The sequence below is a fragment of the Mixophyes fleayi genome, chromosome 1, assembly GCF_038048845.1.
Source record: "Mixophyes fleayi isolate aMixFle1 chromosome 1, aMixFle1.hap1, whole genome shotgun sequence".
NCBI classification, from domain to species: Eukaryota; Metazoa; Chordata; class Amphibia; order Anura; family Limnodynastidae; genus Mixophyes; species Mixophyes fleayi.
The window spans coordinates 37,079,653-37,098,918 of record NC_134402.1 but is presented as its reverse complement, the minus strand read 5'-3'; the positions used below and the strand labels follow the sequence as shown (position 1 = coordinate 37,098,918).

Genomic DNA, 19,266 nt, shown 5'->3' with positions numbered 1-19,266 from the left:
TAGCCCACTGGGTTGGTCTTTCGCCTTCCCCAGCATGGACAGCAGCAGCATGTACCCAGGTGCATCACATTTTTGAGAAGTAGGCTACTCTGTGTATCAGCAGCTTCACTAAGAGGCATACAGCTGACAAACTGTTCCAAAAACTAAGGGATGTCATTGAAAGATGGCTAATCCTGCTTGGAGTCTCCTGAGGATATGTCATTTCTGATTACGACCCCAATATTGGTCCAGCATTACAGCGGGGCTGAATTCCATCACATTTCCTGTTTTGCACACACTATCAACTTGGTGTTACAGAACTTTTGAAAAATGACATGCAGGAGATGCTGTTTGTGTCCATAAACATTTAGGGTCAATTTGTGGTTTCTGCAACAGCATGTAGGAGAATACAGCAGCTGCAAGAAGACTAGCATTTGAGGGGAATATACTTTAGTCCAGCGAAGTAGTTACCTGTGAAGAAAGTGCAGACACAGTTAGCTTGAGTCAAGTGATTGCCTTAATAATAGATTTTGAAAAGGTGCTACATAAAATTATAGTGTGCAATAAAACAAAGTAAATGTGCTAACTATATTTTAATTGTAGATGAAATACTTAATTTTCTTTGCAAGGATCCCAGACTTATCAACATCTTGTTGGGACGTCTTCTCCTTCAGTTTCTCTGGCAACTGCTTGTAATAAAAGAAATTGCTTTCCCAAGACACCCAGTGATGATGCAGATGAGTCCGCTAAACATTTTGATATTTGCTGTGCTGTAAAAGAATTGCCCAAAAACCGTGACAGCTCTGCCCTAAAATCAACTAGTCATTCCCTTTGGAAGGCCATTATCAGCAATTACATCATACTACACAGACTTCTATGATATTGGGATATTGGGATGAATTAGTATTGTTGGAGGAAGATTATCACTAAACCCTGCCACCTCTCCAGTTTCGCAATGAGCTATGGTACAATAAAATGTAACTGCAGATTTAGACCAAGACTGTCAGCCCTATTATTTCTATTTCAGCAATTACAATTAGCAATGGAGCAATGGAGCTCTTCTCTTTGGGTGTTACCTATATAACGCAGCACAATTTGCCTGCAAATTCTACAGACAAGCCTGCTTGTCTTCCTCTCCATCAATGACTCTTAGCAATTGAGCACTCGTCTTTGGGTGTATATTACACCCAAACATTATTAGTGAAAATTATGAAAAATACAGTTTAATCCCTGATAGGCCCTCCACCATCCTTTGCATGTTAATAGTAGGATTGGTTGGAATTATGGTCAAGGTCACACATTTTTTTGACAAATCCTTCAAACCAGCCCAGATGTCAAACTGTTGTGGTCTGCCCCCTGCGTCATCCCTGCTTGTGTTTGGAAAGTGCATATTGGTGCCAGAACCTCACATGCCAGAACTGCTCCCACTGGTGCCACACTGCTGCAGGACTTACACAATCAACCGCATCCTCATCGTCGGATACCCAAATCTCCCCCACATCCTCTTCTAAAGACAAAGTGTCATCCTCACTTGGTGTATCACCGGCTACACTCGGGCTGTTCAGGCACACATCAGCAGAACTGCTGAAAGGGCCCTTCTTTATGGGTAGACTAACAGAATGGTCACGATTAGACATCCCACTGTTGGATGGACTCTCCACAGGGATTGTTGTCATTTGTGAATCAGAGCAAATATTCTCCTGTAATGCCTCACTGTTATCTTGCAGCTCGGCTTTGACGCGTAACAGTAGTTGTGCACCAATTGTAGGCTGGGTAACTTTTTGGGATCTGCCACTAATAGCCAAAGGTGAAGGCCTCATTCTCTCTTTGCCACTGCGTGTGTAGAATGGCATGCTTGCAATTTTTTTTTTATCGTCACTTAACTTTTGCTCAGTTACACTTCTTTTTCGCTTCAATACAGTAAAAATTTTTTGGGTTTTTGTTTTTTGCACTAATTTGAAAACACTCTGTTGTTTGACATCGCCTTGGCCAGATGACGTACTGGGAACACTAACATCAGGACTGGTGACAGAACCTGGTTGCTCATTTAGATCATATGTGGACTGCTTTGAATCCATTCTGAGCGCAAACCACTGGGGAGTGCTAAAAATTATTGAGTAGATACTGCTGACAGATATGACTTTTGACAGCCAGAAATATTAATGCACAATTAGAGAGGACACCCCAAAAACACTGAGGAGTGCTAACATTTATTGAGTAGATACTGCTGACAGATATGACTTTTGACAGCCAGAAATATTAATGCACAATTAGGGAGGACACCCCAAAAACACAGAGGAGTGCTAAAATTTATTGAGTAGATACTGCTGACAGATATGACTTTTGACAGCCAGAAATATTAATGCACAATTAGAGAGGACACCCCAAAAACACTGAGGAGTGCTTAAAATTATTGAGTAGATACTGCTGACAGATATGACTTTTGACAGCCAGAAATATTAATGCACAATTAGAGAGGACACCCCAAAAACACTGAGGAGTGCTAACATTTATTGAGTAGATACTGCTGACAGATATGACTTTTGACAGCCAGAAATATTAATGCACAATTAGGGAGGACACCCCAAAAACACAGAGGAGTGCTAAAATTTATTGAGTAGATACTGCTGACAGATATGACTTTTGACAGCCAGAAATATTAATGCACAATTAGAGAGGACACCCCAAAAACACTGAGGAGTGCTTAAAATTATTGAGTAGATACTGCTGACAGATATGACTTTTGACAGCCAGAAATATTAATGCACAATTAGGGAGGACACCCCAAAAACACAGAGGAGTGCTAAAATTTATTGAGTAGATACTGCTGACAGATATGACTTTTGACAGCCAGAAATATTAATGCACAATTAGAGAGGACACCCCAAAAACACTGAGGAGTGCTTAAAATTATTGAGTAGATACTGCTGACAGATATGACTTTTGACAGCCAGAAATATTAATGCACAATTAGAGAGGACACCCCAAAAACACTGAGGAGTGCTTAAAATTATTGAGTAGATACTGCTGACAGATATGACTTTTGACAGCCAGAAATATTAATGCACAATTAGAGAGGACACCCCAAAAACACTGAGGAGTGCTAACATTTATTGAGTAGATACTGCTGACAGATATGACTTTTGACAGCCAGAAATATTAATGCACAATTATGGGGGACAACCCAAAAGCGCTGGGGAGTGCCAAATATGAAGAAAAAATAATAAACCTCTATCCTCCTCTCTGCACTAGCGATTTTGGTTAGAGCAATTGCAAGAACAATATTGTATTCTTTCTCTGTCCCTGCTCTAATTAGCCTATGACTACACCCTGCTCTCTCCCTCTGTCAAATGGCGATGGATTGCTGTGGAGGCGTGTATTTATAAAGTTGAAGTATCGCGAGAACCGAGTCCCGAGATCCGACGACGTCACAATGACGTTCGGCCTCGATTTGGATTCGGAATTGGCGGGAGAGTACCGAGCTGCTCAGCTCGGTACTCGGATACCCAAAGTTCGGGTGGGTTCGGTTCTCGGAGAACCGGACCCGCCCATCTCTAATTGTAACACTATCACATTCCAGGCACTTACATTATATATACAGTATATACAGTGGTAGAAGTGGGGTGTATACGGTGGTATGTCATACTGTCACTTCTCCTACTGCCTTCATTGTAACACTATCACATTCCAGGCACTTACATTATATATACAGTATATACAGTGGTAGAAGTGTGGTATATACAGTGGTATGTCATACCACCACTTCTCCTACTGCCTTCATTGTAACACTATCACATTCCAGTCACTTACATTATATATACAGTATATACAGTGGTAGAAGTGGGGTGTATATGGTGGTATGTCATACCGTCACTTCTCCTACTGCCTTCATTGTAACACTATCACATTCCAGTCACTTACATTATATATACAGTATATACAGTGGTAGAAGTGGGGTGTATACGGTGGTATGTCATACCGCCACTTCTCCTACTGCCTTCATTGTAACACTATCACATTCCAGGCACTTACATTATATATACAGTATATACAGTGGTAGAAGTGGGGTGTATACGGTGGTATGTCATACTGTCACTTCTCCTACTGCCTTCATTGTAACACTATCACATTCCAAGCACTTACATTATATATACAGTATATACAGTGGTAGAAGTGTGGTGTATACAGTGGTATGTCATACCACCACTTCTCCTACTGCCTTCATTGTAACACTATCACATTCCAGTCACTTACATTATATATACAGTATATACAGTGGTAGAAGTGGGGTGTATATGGTGGTATGTCATACCGTCACTTCTCCTACTGCCTTCATTGTAACACTATCACATTCCAGTCACTTACATTATATATACAGTATATACAGTGGTAGAAGTGGGGTGTATACGGTGGTATGTCATACCGTCACTTCTACTACTGCCTTCATTGTTACACTATCACATTCCAGTCACTTACATTATATATACAGTATATACAGTGGTAGAAGTGGGGTGTATACGGTGGTATGTCATACCGTCACTTCTACTACTGCCTTCATTGTAACACTATCACATTCCAGTCACTTACATTATATATACAGTATATATAGAGGTAGAAGTGGGGGTGTATACGGTGGTATGTCATACCACCACTTCTCCTACTGCCTTCATTGTAACACTATCACATTCCAGTCACTTACATTATATATACAGTATATACAGTGGTAGAAGTGGGGTGTATACAGTGGTATGTCATACCGTCACTTCTCCTACTGCCTTCATCGTAACACTATCACATTCCAGTCACTTACATTATATATACAGTATATACAGTGGTAGAAGTGGGGGTGTATACAGTGGTATGTCATACCACCACTTCTCCTACTGCCATCATTGTAACACTATCACATTCCAGTCACTTACATTATATATACAGTATATACAGTGGTAGAAGTGGGGTGTATACAGTGGTATGTCATACCGTCACTTCTCCTACTGCCTTCATTGTAACACTATCACATTCCAGTCACTTACATTATATATACAGTATATACAGTGGTAGAAGTGGGGTGTATACGGTGGTATGTCATACCGTCACTTCTACTACTGCCTTCATTGTAACACTATCACATTCCAGTCACTTACATTATATATACAGTATATATAGAGGTAGAAGTGGGGGTGTATACGTTGGTATGTCATACCGCCACTTCTCCTACTGCCTTCATTGTAACACTATCACATTCCAGTCACTTACATTATATATACAGTATATACAGTGGTAGAAGTGGGGTGCATACGGTGGTATGTCATACCGTCACTTCTTCTACTGCCTTCATTGTAACACTATCACATTCCAGTCACTTACATTATATATACAGTATATACAGTGGTAGAAGTGGGGTGTATACGGTGGTATGTCATACCGTCACTTCTACTACTGCCTTCATTGTAACACTATCACATTCCAGTCACTTACATTATATATACAGTATATATAGAGGTAGAAGTGGGGGTGTATACGTTGGTATGTCATACCGCCACTTCTCCTACTGCCTTCATTGTAACACTATCACATTCCAGTCACTTACATTATATATACAGTATATACAGTGGTAGAAGTGGGGTGCATACGGTGGTATGTCATACCGTCACTTCTTCTACTGCCTTCATTGTAACACTATCACATTCCAGTCACTTACATTATATATACAGTATATACAGTGGTAGAAGTGGGGTGCATACGGTGGTATGTCATACCACCACTTCTCCTACTGCCTTCATTGTAACACTATCACATTCCAGTCACTTACATTATATATACAGTATATACAGTGGTAGAAGTGGGGTGCATACGGTGGTATGTCATACTGTCACTTCTACTACTGCCTTCATTGTAACACTATCACATTCCAGTCACTTACATTATATATACAGTATATACAGTGGTAGAAGTGGGGTGTATACAGTGGTATGTCATACCGTCACTTCTCCTACTGCCTTCATTGTAACACTATCACATTCCAGTCACTTACATTATATATACAGTATATACAGTGGTAGAAGTGGGGTGTATACGGTGGTATGTCATACCGCCACTTCTCCTACTGCCTTCATTGTAACACTATCACATTCCAGTCACTTACATTATTACATTATATATACAGTATATACAGTGGTAGAAGTGGGGTGCATACGGTGGTATGTCATACCACCACTTCTCCTACTGCCTTCATTGTAACACTATCACAATCCAGTCACTTACATTATATATACAGTATATACAGTGGTAGAAGTGGGGTGTATACGGTGGTATGTCATACCACCACTTCTACTACTGCCTTCATTGTAACACTATCACATTCCAGTCACTTACATTATATATACAGTACATACAGTGGTAGAAGTGGGGTGTATATGGTGGTATGTCATACCACCACTTCTACTACTGCCTTCATTGTAACACTATCACATTCCAGTCACTTACATTATATATACAGTATATACAGTGGTAGAAGTGGGGATGTATATGGTGGTATGTCATACCGTCACTTCTCCTACTGCCTTCATTGTAACACTATCACATTCCAGTCACTTACATTATTACATTATATATACAGTATATACAGTGGTAGAAGTGGGGTGTATACTTCTCCTACTGCCTTCATTGTAAATCTATCACATTCCATTAATTTACATTTTCCATACCTTCATTTCTAAATTTCCACTTCCACCACTGAATAAGATATTATGGATCAATTGTTACTTTTGTGCCCAGTTTACTAAATCTCATGGAACAGAATTTATAAAAGCAATTTTTTATTCTAGAATTCGTAGATTTGAGTTTCCTGACATTTCTGTAATCATCCATGTTCTGGTCATGCACAGAAATAAATATATCCATATAGATGACGTGCTATCTATTATGGCTTAAGTTTTGTTAGCTTAATGAGGCTCCTACATACTTGCAGCGCTGGACGGGAGTATTCAATACACATTATAATCCATTTACAAGGGCTCAGAGTATGGTCATAAATCATGTTTACATTACCCATAAAATTAATATATTTATGCCGCATCTATAGTCTATACCATAAATGCAGAAAATCTATAGTATGACCATATTTGTTTATTGATTTTCAGTGGTCGATACTCCGTCTTTGTATTAAACAGGCTAAAAATGCCCATTTAGACTCTGCATCCCATTGGAGGATCCTCTTGTAGATTTGTTGATCAGTCTGAGCCTAAGTATTATTTTTCTTATCCTTTTATTTAGCACCAAGGTAGTGCACTTACAATGTAATTACTGTACAACAAGCACAAAATGCCCACTAGATTCTATTTAGACAGAAACCAATTAACCAATCAATATATTTTTGGGCCAATGCACGAAACCAACACACCAGGAGGAAACCCAGACTGTGACACTATTAATATAGCTGCATGGGCTGAGCTTAAACCCAAGACCTTAGCGTGCTAAACATTGTGTTACTATAGCTATTGCTAGCAGCGGTTTTGTATAAAGCAATTGACCTTTTAGCTCTAGTTTTCTTAGATTTCCGTCATTATCCCAAATACCATGTATTCCCCAGTGTTCATCACACACGTGTTCAGTGATTTGTAACTCTACCAAGATTGTGTCTATTTACGGCCAGCGGCCTGACATTGTGCGAGATACGGCACACTCATATCTGGATACATCTATCTTACATCGGTTGGCTGATTGTTCTGCACACAGCATCTTACCTTAGCTGCAAATAAAAGTAGTCAATATTTATATTGTTGAAAATGCCATTCTTCACTTCACTGGCCTCTTCCAGATACTTGATGTTTCCACTATTGATTTTCCTCCGCAGGTTATCGTTTTGTGACATGCCAGATTCAAAACTGCTCTGACAAAACATTAGCATTTCAGTTCAATGGGAACATCGATCGCAATTCTTTAACTGTACAAGATGATTACATCTTTCTCAAGGTAAGTGGCATCACATTAATATAGCTGTGAGCACTTGAATTATGAGTTATTAAATAACGTAAGTAGCGCTCTAAGAGAATGAAAGGAATGTCTATTCCCCACAAGGATTCTAATCGTATAAAGGTCATATCAATAGAATCTAACAAGAGAATAGAACCATTATTATGTGATTGTCTTTATATAGTGTTCACTAGTTAGTAACTCTCTGGTATATACATACATGGCAATGCCAGTTATGTCAAATTGCTTTGCATGGACTATCCCGTATTGTTATCTTTAGCACCTTTTACTGAGTTGTATATTCAAGTTTTTAATTAGATCAAGATAAAAATGGACTACTTTGGGATGGACTACGTGGAAACAGTGGTACCCATTCCAAAAACCTCCAATTAAATGTAAATACATGACATATTGTCACTGTGTGCAGGTATGTATGAAGTGGATGAAAGATTAGGTCAAAATTTAGAGATGTTACTGTAAGTATGAAGTGATGAAGAGGGTTAAATAAGAATATCTGATGGAGCCTTGTTCTGCAGGTGCCCATAGGCAACAGCCTTATGAGCCAAATTGTTAAAGAATGAAATAAAATTCTACAAATGTGGTTACTAGTAAAATGCCATTACTAATACAGATATCTGTCAGTGGGACGTGTAATGGTGTTCTCCAATCAATATTTTATGTCTACTTTTTAAAATAGAATTGTCCTTTAAAACAATGCCCCTTAGGCTGAGCCTGTATATCATGGACAGCCGCGGTATGTCCTCCCATTACTAATGCCGTCTCAGGTTGACGTTAGACAGGGATCATTGCAGGACCTTGTGATGAACCTAATGTTGGGTTCTTCATGCATGGGCACCGGCCTGGTGAGCAGTAGACTCCTGTTAATGCTGCCAGCCAGTGTCGCCCGGGAGCTGAACATCTCTTGGCTGCCCCAGTGACATTATTAAATTGCACCATATTGTAGTGATAGAACATCTTCAGGACAGAGGTGCTTTTTTACATAGACCCTATGTTAGTTATAGACAGTGGATCAAATAGGTTTCTATTAGAGATGTTCACTGACCCCGTGTTTTAGTTTTGGATCTGGATTAAGTTCGTGTTTTGGTTTTGGAAAAAACCACCCTCGTGTGTTTTGGTTTTGGATCCCTATTTTTTTTCTAAAATCACGTAATTTGGCTCTTTTTTTGTTCCTACATTATTATTAACCTCATAAACATTAATTTCCGGTCATTTCCAGTCAATTTTTGGCAAGTGACAAGAACACTGCTACCCCTGTTTCTGTGTGAGCAATGGTGCTGGATCTCCTGGGGAGGGAGGTACTTATGGAATCCAAAACCTGTGAGATCCGACAACGCAACAATGACGTTTTGCCTCGATTCAGATACGAGGACGCACGAAAGTACCAAGCCGGCTCGCGAGCCTACTCAGATCCCCTAAGTTAAGGTGAGCTCGGTTTTCAGAAAACCGAGCCCGAGCATCTCTAGTAATGTCTTAATATGATCCACTAGCAATTCCCATTCACGTCCATTTCCACACATGCTATATTTGGAATCTGGTTTTCCAAATGTCTATGCACTGTATAAACTGTGCACTAACGGAAATCAGAAAATGCTCCAAGTGAACGAATAAATAAAAATAATAAACTAAATGATTGAATTTAGCCAATGTCACTAATACAGGGCAAAACACTCTTGTACTTGTTTACACTCATAAATGATTGGAAAGGACTTTGGATCCAGGGGCAGAGCACCTTATTGGGTGCAAAAGGTTTCTCTGGTCTTAGCCCCATCATTTTTTTTTTAATGTTTTCATTTGGGCACCTGGGCATCCTATTACTCATGCACTCTATGTTTCACTCTATTTAACTGCTGAATGTCTGAGATGCCCGCCTTACCAGGGAGTTCCAATGATAGTTCCTGCACTGGCATTGCTTTGAGTAACTCCTCCATTCAGCCATAGATTATGTTGGGCGTCAAGTAAAAATACAAAACTGAAGGCAGAGAGCACAAGCTGTCCCATCTATGTATTTATGGTTGCAAAAGTACATGTTTGTCCATTTGCTGAGTGGAGCTTGCAGCACATGGGAAGATTGGAACTTACCAAGCAAAATGTGGTATCTCTGCAATAATGTGCCTGATTTTTAAGGGGAAAAAAAATAGGGAGAGAGAGCTGCTGCGCATGCGGCCGCGCATGCGCAGCAGCTCCATTTAGGTGGCACTGTATTGTACAGCAGCCGCAGCGCTGTCTAAGAAGCGTCCGCGGCGATGCTGTATTGTACTACAATACAGCACCGCCGCGGACGCTTCTTTGACAGTGCCCCGGCTGCTGTACAGTATAGTGCCGCTATGTAGGGGCACTGTTTAGCCCCCGTTCTTCGCAGAGGGGTTTCTGGAGAACCAGAAACCCCCCCCTGCATGCGCCCCTGTTGTAGCATGCCAATCTCAGACCGAACATGTGCAAAATGCTGCACAAATTGGGCTTGATGAATGTTCCCATGTTTGCATGGAGCAAAGAAATAAAGATACTCGTGCAAAATGAAAATTACCGCAGCTCTGCATTTGTGGAGGGGTCATAAACATCGCCCAATATGACATGCATCTTACTGACAGTTTTTAAAGTATAGCAAGGTACAATTTGGAAAACTCTCTTGCAGATGAATACCACTTAAGGGTTAAACATCATCTAGATGCTTATGTAACAGCAATATATTGTCTAAGAAAGAATCATTGTGAACGTCTTCTACTGGTCTACAGAGCTTAATGGATTTTTGAGAGGTTACATAGACTCTTACTTATAATGTGCCAGTTCTAATCAGACATGGGTTCTGTAAGAGAGTAAAAATCATTGCCTACTGAAATCCATAGGCATCTTACTTAAGGTAATCATGTTTTGTGGTTCAGCTATCAGCGCCCGATCTCCTTTATTACAAAACTATCATCTTAGCAGGCACCATAATTGGCTAAAAGGGTTTAGATACAGTCAGCAGCAATCCACACTACTCCTGGGGATTGTATTTTGTCGCTAGCATTCCGCTGGCAAAATAATCCACTGCACTTATACCTTGTATCTATACACATATATGTGTGTTCTTAAGAGCCCAGTCTTAGTATTGTCCTTGTATTAGTACAACATAAATACAAATATTTTACAGTAGTTTTACTAAACATCTAAATGTCATTATTCTTATTTTAGTATGTTCTCCATATACTGGGGGGGGGGGGGGGGGAGTAGAGAAGAGTGTAATATTTGTGCAAATTCTAGTTTCTATGTATGAATTCAGATCAAAATTGCCCTTTACATAATCTATAAAAAAAAAATCTGTTATAATTAGAGATGCTCACTGACCCCCGTGAACTGGTTTTGGTTTTGGATCTGGATTAGCTTCGTGTTTTGGTTTTGGTTTTGCCAAAACCGCCCTCGTGTGTTTTGGTTTTGGTTTTGGTTTTGTATTTTTTAGAAAAAATCCTAAAATATGCTAAAATCACATAACTTTGCTCTTTTTTTGTTCCTACATTATTATTAACCTCAATAACACTAATTTCAAGTAATTTGCACTCAATTTTGACCACCTCACAGATCACAATATTTTCTTACACTTTCGGACAAAGACTGCAGGGACCTGGCTGGATGGTAAGCGACAGAGCAATGACACAAACACACGGCAGTTCCTAGCACATCTAGGACACACTGGCACACAGCAGTGGCAGAAAAGAAAAATGGCGGCCCAAAGAGTTATGTTCGACCTTAAAAGAAATCCAATAATCGCGAGATCCAAGATCCGACAACGTCACAATGACGGTTTGCCTCGTTTTCAAATTCAAAAAAGCGCAAAGGCTCGGTACTCGGATCTGCTAAGTTCGGGTATATTCTGTTCTCGGGAAACCGAGCCTGAGCATCTCTAGTTATAATCATCTAAATATCATGAAACACATACAGGGCCTGATTCATTAAGGAACGTAAATGCAGATACGTGCTGTATTTTGAATATTATGGGGATTATGTTTTAATGCATTACTTAGCCTAATGCAGGATATATCTAGGATATCTCTTGTGTAAGGCTTTTGTTGAATAGATATGTTACTTAGAAAGGTCTAAACCATGCAGATAAAGCCATTTCAGCATGATTTAAGGCTTAAAAAGGCCTCTATGACATGTCAATAATAGATCTCATACTATAGAGGAATGTTAAGAGCAGTGCACATACCATAGTAAAGTAGAATGCTCAGACTTGGCCACATAAAGCAGCAGAATGTTGATTGTCAACCTCATACTATAGTAGAATATTGACAGTAGATATCACGCTAACTGTTGGCTACTGAATGTATAATTCATTTATTCAACTATAGAATGTTGACAGCAGACACAAACTAATTATAGGATCTTGATGATGGACCTAATGCTATAGTAGAATGTTGACAGTTCACATGATTCTATAGTAGAATATTAACAGTAGAGCTTATGGTTTAGTAGAATGTTGACAGAAAGCCGCTATAATGTAAGGATGGTGGTAGACCTCGTATCATAGTACATATTTGATGGTAGACTTTCAGTAATAGTAAAGTAAATTCTTGATAGTAGACTTCATGCTATACAATTACGTCAATGGGTGACATCAAATTCTACTATAATATTTTAGATAGAATTAGTACCATAGTAGAATGTTAATTGTAAACCTTCTACTATAGTAGAATTTTGATGACAGACATCATGTTTTAGTAGAATGTAAATGGTGCCGACATAGTGTAATAGATTGTTTACAGTAGATCTCATAATGTAGTAGATTCTATAAAAAGAAAACTTTCGATATATATTGAAATCCAACTATAGTAACAGCCATGCATTTACTATAAAATATAGACAAGAAGACTCTTTCACTGTGTCTATGTAATATGCTAAAATATAAATGTTAAAATATGTAATATTTAATATTTAATATTTATGTAATGTTAAAATATGTAATATGTTAAAATATAAATGTTAAAATTTAAGTCCCCAAAAACAATTTCACTTTCAGTCATACTTGAAACCGGGTGAACCAAGAGGGGAGGTCAAGTGTCCAGTGTGGGGCTGCCCTCTACGACAACATGCTTTGATTGCGTCATCGCGGAATGGCCAAACGGCGCAATCACCCAACTAGAACTACCCAAAATTCTAGAGTGTCCATTTTAATAATTCCAGGAGTGCTAACAATGTTGTCGAATTATTAATAGTTATAGAAAACATTGTGGTATAAGTTAGTTCTCTAAAGTTATATCAAAGGTTAGGTTTCTTGCTCTTTAATTCTTCCACTTAGAAGTGAGCATCTTGTTTGTAAATATAGTTCTATACGTTTTTACATATGAAACAGAAAAGATAGATCGACACTCTAAAACAACCAATAGATAAATCACTATGTGTCAGCATATACATGAATAGGAGAATGTTGTGCACAATATAGCTCTATTGGGATAAGCTCACCTGCCAATGTAAAGATATCTCCTGTAGGCGAGTCCATAGCATGTGAAACAATTGTATATTCAGGATGTCGCAATTAAAACGTTCCCTGAGCCTCCATTTTCAAAGCGTGCAGCACCTGAGGGAAGTGGTCTGACCTCCAAATAACAAACTAGAAATTAGTGAAATCAAGATGTTCTAAGGAACATTTATCACTCATTGGACTAAACAGAGCTGTTAACAAATGGACATTTAGCTGCAAGCTAACTAATAACACATGCAAGGTGTAACGCTTTAAAGCTTTCTGTATTTAGCCATTTGGAGTTTGGACACTCACTTATCAACAGCTCCTGAGCGATCTATAACACTACACCTAAAAGGGAAAACTAGATCCCAGCTAACATTTCCTCATCACAAGATTTTTGAGGGAGCCTAAAGCGTCAAATTGAGCATTGTCTGCACTGGGGATTTAAATGAATCGCACCCTCTTCCTCATTGGCTGACAATGGGGAAGAGGGGATTGTGTTTAATTATGTATTAGCTTTCTGCCGAGCCCTGCCCTGCCCTCCCCTCCCTCCTTACCTTGTTGGGCAGATGGTCAGAGGACAGGGTATTAAAGTTAAATAAGTTACTGTCCGACTCAATCGCTGTGGTTTCAAAGTACAAAAACTTTTTATTTACGATCACACATTCAAAACAAACAGATTTTACAAGAATGGTCAGATGCAGGAAAAAGAAAGGAACAAACAGAACAAAATATAACCAAGACTGGCATACTCGGCTATAATAGCACAGGAGCTTCTCTGGGATACTCTGCTATCTAACGGGTCAGAGTAGTACAATGTATTCACAGATATAGGGTCATAAATTACATTATTCATCAGGTTTCAGGTACACAGATCATACAAGGACAATGGTCATTGCTACAATGTTGAATTTAGGAAAAGAACTAGTGAATTTAGCACAGGCATGGAAATTGAGAATTGTTTACTAATCAATACAATGTTGAATTTAGAATAGTGAGAGGCAATAAACAACGTTTGACATCCCGAGGTAATGTTGAATCTGGACAAAGACTCATTAAATATTTGTACAGCTCAAGTATATATAATCTCTAAAATTAGTATTGCATTGGTATTGATTGTTATTGAGTCCCTCTTTAATAGGCGAGCAACTCTCATTGTCCTCAGACCTCTCTGATGTATGGAAGCCCCACCATTCGCAATATACGTGTATCCTACTGCACAATGAATCTCTATGGCAATATGATGGAAATGTAATATTAATACAACAAGTGATGTGGGTATATCTCGCCGCTATGAAGCAATTATCCGCGACCACATTTGCGGTGACATACCTCCTAACTGTCCTGATTTCGGAGAACCATTCTTTGCAGTCAGGACTTTTAGGAGGGACAATTAGGAGGCATGTCCTGCCTCATACTGCTCTACGCCCTCAGTGTTGTGGTAATGCCGATACCATGTCATGGCCACGCCCCCTGAGACTGATCGGTGAGGGGGCGGCAGGCTGTGGCTTCACCTAGGGTGCCTAGTAACGCTACCGTAAATACATCACACTATACATTTTATGTTCTCTTCCATTTTTTATATTAAGCAATAACTCTTTCTATTTTCAGCTCAATAAATAAACAGCGCAGACAAAAAATGACAGGATATATCATAAAAATATCTTCAGCCCATAAATCTACTTAACCTAATTAAGTTTTCTTAAGGTGCCCATCCACTTCTCTGTTACCTCTTGAATCCCTCGCTTTCTGTCATAATAAAGAATTTAAATCTAAATTGTGACCAGCAGCAGATAAGAGTAATTCATTTTGCTTGATGGCCTCGCTGCTGTGATGAGGACGGACAGTGATTGATGGTTTAAATGGCTGCTCTCTTTATAAACTGCACATTGTCAAGATATGATGGGGAGGTTCAGTGATTTATGAAAATGGAAGGTAAACATGGGCTCTGTTGCAAGCGGTGAATTTACAATCACGGCTACCACTGCGGACATAGATCATTGTGTAACTCTTTACAGTCCAAAACACGCCTGGGGACATATCCGTCAGATGGATGGACATATTTTATATGGCAGTCCCCTATAGAGGTTATCCTGTTAAAGAGAAGACTACCCCTATAAAGGCTATATATTTAAAGCTCGGCCATTTAGATTACAAGCTCTTTGGTCCTCATTTTTAATTTGTTTTGATCTTATCTCCCACTCTTTTTAAACACATTTGTGTATACTTCCATTAATAGAATTTTACCGTTAGGCTTTGCACATACTAAATACAACCTTGACTACTCTCCCAGAATTCCTGAGAGGTCACATGACCTCTGCTCCAGTAGCAGAGGTTTAAAAAGTTGGCAAGTATGGCTAAATATACTCTAAATACATACAGATAGCTACAATTAGCATAAATAGTATAATCTCTTTTTTTCTAAGTGTTTCTCTTTTTTGAGGTATAGTTTCTCTTCCAATCCTTATTGTCCCTTCTTCAGGTCTGTTACGTTGAACTTTACAGCAATGACACTCTCACTCTCTCAATGACACTCAAAACAAATCTGTCACACAGATTATCTACATTATTGTGCTAATCCTGCGTAATATTTTGCTTTGTGATGTTTGCACTGTAGCTTTATTACATATCAATTTTTGTCCTTTGGTGCCACTACAGGAGATTTGCAAATATATGCAAATGAGCCACTCCAGTAGGTAAAAGATTCTGGGTAATACCGTTTACATGAAATGTGTTCTAGAAGTGGCTGTGTTAATATTAAACATCCCTTTTGATGATTGGAAATGATGAGAATTGTGTGAGGTTTTTTGTTGTATTCTGAACAATTTGCATATTTACTTCTTAATATAACTTAGGGAAATGGGAGGATGCACTGGACAAATAGGGGTGTGGTATGAGCTGCAGCTCAGGACCAGGGTAACCAGCCCTTGTACGATTAGGATAAAAGTCAAGAGGTTCTGATGCGCTCAAATACTGATATATTAGGAGTGTGGTGCTAAGACTTTGTATAGTACAGAAACAGGTAAGATGTGGTGACCTATTGGGACCCTAGGAAAGATAAGGTTCACAAGCGCAGCAATCAGGATGTAACAGACGTGAATACAATATCATAAAACATATGAAATGTCTGTGTTGGAGTTAATGAGGAGTAAACAGGAATTCTGTGGCAGCTGCGTGTCGTCTTGCGCAGGATAACAAATGAGTAAGCTGAGGATCTGGGTCTGTGACACTGCTATGTCTATGCAGAGGTACTGTGGAAGTGTGAAATGGTTGTGCAATTACCTTGCAGCGCTATGTCAAGCGCGTGTGGGAAGTTTTGGAGATGAGTAGTGGTGCAGAATGGATGTGCAATTACCTTGCAGCGCTATGTCAAGCGCGTGAGTGGTTGCATCCGTTAGTGATGGTCTATTGTCTGGTGTCGCCGTGTGCTGGTATGGTTCTGGAACCGGCTAACTTCAGTTGTAGAGAGGTGTAAGGTTCCCTGGATGGTGTTGTCTCCGTTGTTGGCCGGCGTGTCGCTCGTCCGTGACGGGATCTATGGGCGCCGCTTGAGTGACGTCAGAAAATCGTCGTGATCTGTTTAGCGCTGGTCGAGCGCGCATGCGTGGGATCGCGGTGGGAAGAATTCGAGAAACTACATGGTGAAGTATCTCAATGCAGTTTATTACATGTGTAATGCAGCACTTACATGGAAAATACTTGGCAATCAATGTAGGGATATGCAGGAGTGGTGTATCGCTCAGACGCGTTTCGTCCTATGGACTTTCTCAAGGAGTGGGTGGATGGGAATGAGAGACCGGTATTTGAGGGGGTGGAGGTCACCTGATTGGTTGGGCACTCTGTGTGTTGATTGGTTGCTCGCATGGAGGAGGAGTTAATGGAAATAGTACAGGTGGTGGATGTGGAAATAGAAAGAAAGCGTGTATTTGTTGTTGCTGGATAAAGGTTTGAGAGATAAGGTCATGTGGGAATTGCAGATGCTATTGATTTTAACTGTAAATTTCACTGGGATTTGCAAATGAGCATGGAGGGTGGATTGACAATCTAAGTGGCGATTGTCTAATGTTGATATATGGCGTGCTGGTTCATAGTGTAGGATTGCGGAGTTGGTTGGATGGAGTTTTGTGGTTGTGGTGATGGATGGATAAAAGATTAGTGGATAGTGGCTGAATGGATAATGATAAGTGAGGGAGTGTGGGGAGGGGGCGCTGTGATAAATAGGTTGCGGTATTGATGCTCAAGGCTGCATCAATGTGAGGACATTTAGTGAGTGTACATTGGAAGTACCGGGAGGTGACAGAATCTAAGCCTTGCTTCATGGATGGTACATGTAGATTTACGGAGGAATGAAGGATGGAATCTAATGCTGGCATGCATTAGCTTGATCAGGATAATAGTGGTTTGAGATCAAAATCTAAATTTAGACCTCTGGGGCTGAGGGTTTTCAGGTTAAAGATCCAAGATGCTTCTTCTTTGTTGATCAACTTTAGGATGTCCCCCCCTCTCCAGTTCTTTTTGATTTGTTTGATGGCTGTGAAGGTGAGACCTTCGGGATTGGAGTTGTGGACTCTGTAGAAGTGTTCGGGCACGCTGTGGAGAAGGAAGCCCTTTTTAATATTGCGTATGTGTTCGTAGATGCGGGTTTTTAATGGTCTGATCGTTCTCCCTACATACTGTAGGTTGCATGTACATTCGAGGAGGTAGATGACATTATTGCTGTTGCAGGTAATGAAATCTTTTATTTGATACTGTTGTTTCGTGACCTGAGATAGAAATTTAGTAACGGGTTTGGTGGAGGTGGTTTGCATGTTTATGCAACCCGTACATCTGCCACAGTGGTAGAATCCTGTGGGAGGTGATGAATTGTCAATAGTTGGCTGTTGTTGTTTGGAGGGGAGTATATGGTTGTGGACCAGGGTCCTGTGTAGACTTTTTGCTTTAGTAAACACTATTTTAGGTTGGGTGGGCAGAATATGTTGCATGATTGGGTCCCTTAGTATTATGTTCCAGTGTTTCTTGATGATGCTACTGATTTTGTTGGCTGCTGTTGAGTATTGGGTGATGAAGTAAATGTCATCTGTGGTGGAGGTGGTTGACTTTTTACTTGAGGTGGGTGGGGGGTTTTTGTATGTCATCAGTGATGCTCTGTCTGATTCCCTGGCCTGGGTGAATGCTTTGTTTAATGTTGCAGCTGGGTATTGCTTGTCAAGGAAATGTTGTTTTAGTGCCTCTCCTTGTGTATCGTAGTCGTTAAGATTTGAACAGTTGCGGCGTATGCGTTTAAATTGACCCAGTGGGACACTGGAGAGCCAGAGTGGGTGGTGGTGGCTTGAGGCTAGGATGTAGCTATTTACATCTACTTTCTTGTGGAATGTGCGTGTGTGGATGGATTGGTTATGTATGAATATCTCAAGATCCAGAAATTCTATTTTAGATTGGCTTATTTGGGAGGTGAATTTGATGTTATCTGAGTTGTCATTGATGTCATTTAGAAACTTGTTAAGGGAAATTGAGTCCCCTTTCCAGATGAATAATATATCATCGATGTATCTCTTCCATAGCACCAAATTCGCGCCGAGGTCCACGTTCCCCCATATGTGATCCTCCTCCCATTTGGCCATGAAGAGGTTCGCGTAGCTCGGCGCGAACTTGGTGCCCATGGCGGTGCCTCTGTGTTGGAGGTAGAAGTTGTTGTCAAACCACGTGTAGTTGTGGGTAAGAATGAAGTGTATGCCTACGAGGATGAAGTCAATCTGATCTTTGGATAGTAATCCTTCAGATTCGAGAAAATGTTTTACGCTATCGATACCTGTCTGATGCTCTATAATAGTGTAGAGAGAGGTAACATCAATAGA

The 19,266-nt window shown here is 39.9% G+C and overlaps 1 protein-coding gene across 2 annotated transcripts in view; it reads left to right on the top strand.

Annotated features, from left to right (window-relative positions):
• Window positions 1-19,266, top strand: part of SORCS2 (sortilin related VPS10 domain containing receptor 2) — a 761,685-nt gene that overhangs the window by 633,928 nt on the left and 108,491 nt on the right. For both annotated transcript variants that reach the window (XM_075194428.1, XM_075194425.1), the window contains exon 7: window positions 7,835-7,953. In XM_075194428.1, coding sequence (XP_075050529.1) covers window positions 7,835-7,953 — 119 coding nt within the window. The remainder of the gene's footprint in view (window positions 1-7,834; window positions 7,954-19,266) is intronic.